The sequence below is a fragment of the Seriola lalandi genome, unplaced genomic scaffold (assembly GCF_002814215.2).
Source record: "Seriola lalandi dorsalis isolate HSWRI2012SDOR001 ecotype SW California unplaced genomic scaffold, Sedor1 jcf7180002001403, whole genome shotgun sequence".
Taxonomy (NCBI): Eukaryota; Metazoa; Chordata; class Actinopteri; order Carangiformes; family Carangidae; genus Seriola; species Seriola lalandi.
This window is the reverse complement of record NW_019472062.1, coordinates 1-7361: the sequence shown is the minus strand read 5'-3', so window position 1 is coordinate 7361 and position 7361 is coordinate 1. Positions and strand designations below refer to the sequence as shown.

General features: G+C 37.8%; 2 protein-coding genes across 3 annotated transcripts; one reads left to right on the top strand and one right to left on the bottom strand.

The window, feature by feature from the left end:
• Nucleotides 1-9: 9 nt before the first annotated feature.
• Nucleotides 10-2230, top strand: LOC111664226 (long-chain-fatty-acid--CoA ligase ACSBG1-like). Its single transcript, XM_023418734.2, has 7 exons — nt 10-97; nt 322-491; nt 611-844; nt 930-1147; nt 1330-1469; nt 1784-2030; nt 2135-2230. The coding sequence occupies exons 2-7, from the start codon at nt 367-369 to the stop codon at nt 2209-2211; spliced, it is 1041 nt and encodes a 346-aa protein (XP_023274502.2). The 5' UTR covers nt 10-97; nt 322-366; the 3' UTR covers nt 2212-2230.
• Nucleotides 2231-2435: 205 nt separating this feature from the next.
• On the bottom strand, nt 2436-7121 carry LOC111664213 (isocitrate dehydrogenase [NAD] subunit alpha, mitochondrial-like). Of its 2 annotated transcripts, XM_023418712.2 has the most exons (12): nt 7016-7099; nt 6599-6664; nt 5784-5846; nt 5583-5666; nt 5367-5481; nt 4960-5147; nt 4575-4708; nt 4368-4470; nt 4196-4260; nt 3642-3726; nt 3247-3399; nt 2436-3158 (listed from the first exon to the last, which is right to left on the bottom strand). In XM_023418712.2, the coding sequence occupies exons 1-12, from the start codon at nt 7040-7042 to the stop codon at nt 3075-3077; spliced, it is 1167 nt and encodes a 388-aa protein (XP_023274480.1). In that variant the 5' UTR covers nt 7043-7099; the 3' UTR covers nt 2436-3074. The 2 variants fall into 2 exon arrangements, with proteins under 2 accessions (XP_023274480.1, XP_023274490.1); XM_023418722.2 differs by lacking the exon at nt 6599-6664 and having other exon boundaries at nt 7016-7121.
• Nucleotides 7122-7361: the final 240 nt, after the last annotated feature.

Sequence of the window (7361 nt, the reverse complement as noted above, 5' to 3'; positions counted from 1 at the left end):
CCTGCCTCTCAGCCACATTGCGGCTCAGATCTATGATCTCTGGACAGGCATCCAGTGGGGTGAGCTGGTATACTTTGCACAGCCAGATGCCTTAAAGGTAAATAAACATGGCTTCATAACACAGTTGTTTTGACAGTTACAGGATATCTCAAATTCTACTACTTATTACTAAATTTGTTAAAACTGTTCTCCCAAAAGTCCCCCAAATAAAATTATATAAAGGTACTTCTGATGTTCTCTTAAATAATACTACACTATGAGCAAAACCAGCTGACTGAATGTATGTGTTTTTAAACTCTGTATATACTTAATTCTTTGTAGGGAAGCCTGATAACAACACTGCGAGAAGTTAATCCTACATCCCACATGGGTGTCCCTCGAGTGTGGGAAAAAATGATGGAGAAGATTAAACAGGGAATTAGTCAGTGTGGATATGTGAAGAAGAAACTGGTGACATGGGCAATGTCAGTCAGCCTGGAGGCCAATCAAAAGTGCATGCAAAACTAAGTGCTGATTAAGATGGAATTTTGTAAATACATTTAAAAAAAATTTTCTTCAAAGAGAGATGATTTCATTCTATTGTTATTTAACTTTTTAAAATCTTTTTCAGGGAAGATGAGAAACCATTCCTGCTGTCCCTGACTGACAGTCTCGTGCTGCAGAAGCTTCGGACTGAGCTGGGCCTGTCTTGCTGTCAGAAGTTCTTCTCTGGAGCAGCACCAATTAGTAGTGAAACTGTGCAGTTTTTCCTGGGGCTGAACATCCGCTTGTTTGAGGCTTACGGTATGAGTGAGAGCACAGGACCTCATTTCATGTCAGGTCCCAAAGTTTACAAATTACCAAGGTAAGTGTTCAAGGATCAGAACAAAGCTAAAGTTTAAATCTAATGAATATCACATAACATAAAGGATTCTTTCTCTTACATATAGTTGTGGTAAGGTGGTGCCTGGCTGTCGATACAAAGTGGCCAACATAGACTCTGATGGGACGGGTGAAATTTGCTTTTGGGGACGCAACATTTTCATGGGTTTCCTCAACATGGAAGACAAAACAAGAGAAGCTTTGGATGAAGATGGATGGCTGCATTCGGGAGACCTGGGGAAGATAGATGAAGAGGGTTTCTTGTACATCACAGGGAGAATTAAAGGTAGAACTGTCTGAGCAAATAAGGCAATTGTGAGAAAATTGTTTATCTTACGCTATCAGCTCTCATTCTGTACATTATCCACATTTGAGTGCGTGCTGTCCTGGATAGCAGATAATGCTCCATTATCCTTGTTATAAGTCAGAATCAGCTGTAATGTCAGGGTGCCCTCTCTCTCCATTCAGAGTTGATTATCACAGCTGGAGGAGAGAACATTCCCCCTGTTCCCATAGAGGAAGCAGTGAAGAAGGAGCTACCGATCATCAGCAACGCCATGCTGATAGGTGACAAGAGAAAGTTCTTGTCCATGCTTTTAACCCTGAAGGTAATCTGCAGTTAGTTTTCCATCTCCACAGCAGCAAATGGAGTTGTACTGTAGTCTCTTTATATAAACATTTTTATCAATTTTCTATTCTAAAACTCATTTAAATGCAGCTGCTGAATTCTAGTACCGTGTTTTGCATTAATTTTCTTCTTGTCGAGCTTCCTCAAGAGATTTGTAACAAGCCATGAAGCATAAAGGAGGGGAAGTTATTAAGACAAATGGTTTCACAAATTACTGTAAGTGATGATTCTAAACTGTAATCATGATTTATGAGAAAATGCATGAAATCCTTGGGATTTCATTCTTTGTTTTAGTGTTGTACCAATGCAGAAACAATGGAACCAACAGAGGAGCTGAGTCTGGAGGCTGTGGAGTTTTGCCAGCTGCAACGAAGCCAAGCAACCAAGGTGTCTGACATCAGTGGAGGAAAAGACAAAGAAGTGTACCGGGCCATTCAAGAGGGAATTGAGAGAGTCAACTCTGCTGCCACGTCTAATGCCCAACGCATACAAAAGTGGACTATTCTGATGAAGGACTTCTCTGTTTCTGGAGGAGAGCTGGGTAAATTTAGCAGAACATCGATCCAGTAGTTCTTTTTTGTTTGAAAACCATGCAACTTTGAGACTGCAGTGAACTATTGCTCATCATGTTGTGTTCTTTTCCAGGCCCCACAATGAAACTTCGTCGCCCCGTTGTGTTGGAGATGTACCACAAGGTCATAGAGGGCCTCTATCAGGAATAGTGTCAGGTTGCTAGAGAGATTACTGTATAACTGTTAGTATGAAAATTACGTCACTTCCATATCTCATTCTTGTGGACATATATGAAATTTAATAATCTATCTTGTGTACAGAATGCAAAAATAACAGAGGAACCATATTTTATTTTTGTTTAATAATATTTAAGAGTAAACCAAGATAATGTTTTAAATACTGAATAATACTCACATCTTCTCATAGGCTGAAATATTTGTCTGTAATTCATTTTATTGCTAGTCAACATTAGTTACTTGCATTATAGGATCTTACAATGTATTTTGTAGTCTAATTACATAGATCATAGTCAGCATGGATCAAGTGGACCTTATAACACCAAGAGTAGTCATTTTCATTAACATTAAATAAAAAGTCTGGCATTTATGATGTAATATTCATTGTGTTAACTATACATTCATTATATTAGAAGCACAGAACACTATGATATGAAGAGAAGACTTGCAGCAAGGAGTGCAAAACATTTTCAAGTTTCATGTTATGGAGCCTAATAATGTTCAAATTATAAAAGCTCCAATTTGAATGTGTCTTGACAAAATAACAGTGTCAAAGACATTTGACAAGAAGCCAAATTCAGCCAATAAATAGACAATATACACCACAGATTTAGCAGTTAAAGAATAATTGCATATCACATATACAGAAACTGTTGGTCAAAAGTTTTAAGACAGTGCTTTGGGGTGTGCAAAAAAATAAAACAATCAGGATCTCAAACTCCTGAGTCTTTTTTAAAATACATATTTTGGTTAAAAATGTGCTGATACAACATGAAATGATGAAGTAAAGAGGCCCAAACTCTTAACACTTAACTCACGGCCACATTAGCATCCTTTTAGTCCATATCCCGCACTCGCTGGCATATTGCATCTGTGAATTCGGAGCACTTTGAGTTTCCTCCCAGGTCTTTTGTCAGAACCTTGAAGAGGGACAAAAAAAGCATTATAAATAAGAATGGGAACATATACCCACAACTGCATGTCTTAATTTCTTGAAAAGAACATTACCGTTTTGTCTCGAATGGTGTCAAAGCAAGCCATTTCGATCTTCTTGGCATGGCCATGCAGACCCATGTGCCGCAGCATCATGACCGCACTAAGTAGCAAGGCGGTGGGGTTGGCCATGTCTTTTCCCGCTATATCTGGTGCAGTTCCATGAACCTGACAGAAGAAATTAATCACAATCTGTGATAATGATCGACTTTTATAACTTTTCTATAAACATTAGATTTCTAAAAAGATTTAAAAAAAAAAAACAAAAAAAAAACATGTAGGCTAATAGTGTCTTCAGTAACTCATCCCACACCATGAATTCATATTGTGCAACTTGTACTATGATCATGAGATTAACTGAATAGTATGAGGAAAAAGTAGCCTGACAAATGGGAATATAAACAACATACCGACTCAAATATGGCAACACCATTGGTGCCAATGTTCCCACTAGGAGTCACTCCAAGACCTCCAATTAGTCCAGCACAAAGATCACTGTCAGAGTAAACGCATACAGTTACCTTTAGATTTATTCTAGTGCAGACATTGTAACCATATTAATTGGATGTACACATGTACATAGTTTTCAACTGATGCAGTCTATGTAAATGCTATTTGGAAAGGTGCATCCTCATCACAAAATTTCCACATCTACAGTATTTACTAAGTCCTTAGTCACCTTTTTTCTCTCATCGATATTAAATTGTTGTAGTTGAGGTTAGCCTAGGTACTTTGACAAGGTAAAGTGTTTGTCATTGTTATACATTATTATTTCCTGTTAATATGCTGCCTGGTTGAATCCACCCAGTCAGCACTACTCTCCTGATTTTAACACATTTCAACATGTAGATTAAAACAAAATGACACAATGCACAATGGTGTATAAATGCATATGCAAATATGGAGGATTTGCTGAATGATCAATTGCATTTTCTGGCTTTTTGTTGTAATTTAATGATCTTACCTCAAGATGTCTCCATACAAATTTGGCATCACTAATACATCAAACTGTGTGGGATCCTGTACCATCTGTAAAAACAGGTAGAGATAATGCCTTTATTGCATAGAATTATGCAAAATTTCTCACTAAACATCGCTTCTTATTGCACACTATTCTAATTCATAATGAGACTTACATTGAGACACACAGTATCCAAGTACATTTCAGTGAATTTCACATCTTTGTGCTTTTCAGCAGCCTCTCTGCATTTTCGGAGGAAAAGTCCATCAGACATGCGCCTATAAAAAATGTAACAGAAGACTTTAATTTCAATGAACAACTTAGTATTAGTATTAAATAACAGAGTATTAAAAGTACTAAATTTGTACTGAATACAACTTACATAATATTTGCCTTATGTACAGCAGTAACACTGGCCCTCTGATTGTTCCTGGCATATTCAAAAGCATACTCTGCGATGCGTTGGCTGGCTTGCTCAGTAATGAGCTTAATACTCTGTACAACTCCATCAACAATCTGAAATGAATAGTATGGATGTACTGTAGTAGTGAATGTGAGTATTATTGAATAATTTCAAAAATAAAATACAAAATATTCTATTCCTGGACATCTTAGGGTTTACGTTGGAGAAGCAAAAGTAAATAAATAAATAAATGAATAGAATAAGTTCAAATATAAAAGACATCAATATGAGATACAGTGTATTGATCTAAAAGAAATTGTAAATAATACAATGTACAAAGTAATGTGATGTTAAAGGTTTTTACCACATGTTCAATCCCACTGTATTCTCCCTCAGTGTTCTCCCTGATGGTGACCAGATTCACATCGGTGTAGGGGGTTTTGTAGCCCTCGATGGACACACAGGGGCGCACATTGGCATAGAGGTCAAAGGTTTTCCTAAGCAGTAGGTTCATAGAGGGATGGCCAGCAGCTATCGGTGTCTTCAAAGGACCTGTAGATTATTACATAATTCAAATTATTTACTAGTTCACCTGCAAACACAAACACCAATAGTTCATGTCTCCGAAACAATTTAATTACCCAAATGCTGTTGGAATGATTACTGGTATAGAGAGATTAGTTACGAGTCACTTGAAAAAAAATGATATTCAACATAATACAACACCATAAGAAAATCATCCAATTCTTTAGTGAATATAACTGAAGTTACCTTTCAGACCAATTTTGTTCCTGTCCATTGATTCTTTGGCATCAGGAGGAATCATCCACTTGCCACCAGGTCCTTGGATGGCAGTAACATTTCTCTCTTCCCACTGAATAGGTGCCTACATAAAAAAGTGTATGTACAACAGAAGCATTAGATTAGTTTATATAAAGGCGTTTTTGAAATTTAACAACAGTGCTTTGCTGTTCCAACAGTACTAACTTGAGCTGCTTCAAAAATTTTCATGACAGCACCGGAGATCTCTGGACCAATTCCATCACCAGGGATTAAAGTAACAGTTTGCATCTGTGAGGAAGAACAGAGACGAATAACATTCAGTGACACTGAAATATGAGCAATAAGTTACATCAAAAATCTTCTTTAATAAAAGTATTACTGAATCTCTAGAGTAAAGGTAAATACCCCACGGATGAACGTCCTGGGTTGTGGATTCTCTTTCATCAAAGCTCCAACCACCCGTGACATCTGACAATTAAAAAGACTCATGTTTTTACAGGTACATATCAAATACAGTGAACTGAGCACAGCTTGCTTAAGTAGTGAACATACTAGGAACAGAATGACCCAAGAATTGTGCACACTGGTGTTTTACAGCTTATACGGCTCTGGATAACTGTTTGCCGGTAATGTATTTTTGACCAAAAAGCTTTATAATTATCGTTATGCCAATACTTGGTCACTCTAGTAAATCATCTGGACATGAAAAGCAGTACAATCACATGAAACACACAGATAGATAGATAGATAGATGGATGGATAGCTGGATGGATAGATAGATTTGCAATCTGCAAAGGACATTCTGGAAGAGGAGACTCCAGTACAAAGCATGCGTTAATTAAAAGTGTTAAATAGCATGTTCTCTTGTCTTCTTTGGTAATGGTTAAGGACCCCCATACCACTCCAAAAGACCTGCAGTAAAGGCGAGGGTTAAATAAGGGTTAATAATATAAACTTGAGCAAGAGGAAATGCGAAGCAAGTTTCGTTTTGAAGCAAAATGACAGCTTACGGTCGACGGCGTATCTTAGCCATGCAGAACTGTTGAAGTTGCAGACTTGCAATACCAAAGGCGTTCCGATTAAAAAACAAAATATAAATATGGCCGAACAAAATGCCCATTTCAGATTTGAGTGACATAACTACTACGGGAGATTGCTAGCTAGCTCTTTCCCAAACGCAGCGAGGACAGTCAACGTTTTAATATGTATGCTTAACTTACTTCCTGTGCCTTGATTTTATCCTTGTCATTGACCGATAAACCCCACTTTCTTAGTAGATTAAGAATCTGTAGATGACAAACATTTGTTGCCATAATGTAGTTTTTTCAGAACATGTTCAACTTGAGCTATCAGCTATAAACTGTTACAATGCATTATAAAAGAAAAACATGTCTTCACATAGCTAGCTAGCTAAATGGCAGTCAAGAGTCAGGTTGCTATAGTAACTACAAGCAAGTCGCCTGAGCTGGAGCCTAGCTAGTTAGCTGAGTAGCTAATGTCTGTCTGTGGTATCCCAGTACTCTTTGAATGTATGAACTACAGTCAACGAACCTAAGATTAGTTGATGAGGTGAAACAGAATGTCATGCGTTTGGTGCAACATATATGAAAGATTAGCATTTTTTCTCCCGTACATACCGCTGACCTCCACGCCTTCCCTGCCATCCTGTTAGCCAAGGTCGATGCAGCAGCAGCAGCGGCAGCAAGAGCAGCAGCAGGAGGACGAGAAGGGCTTCTGCCTCTTCTTTGAGGTTTTATGGTCTCCAAACTTAATGTTGCATTACTGCCACCTTCTGGCAGTAATGAAATACTGTAATCAAATACTCAAATGATTTCTTGCGTTTCCACAGTGTTTGTCCTGCATGAGATGACGTGTTGTACTCTTTCTGCTTTCTGACACCTCTCTCTATGATCTGAGATGTTTTCGTATAATGAAGTGTGTTATTAAAATCACTATATCCGGTTCTCTTTCCCATCTTTTCCC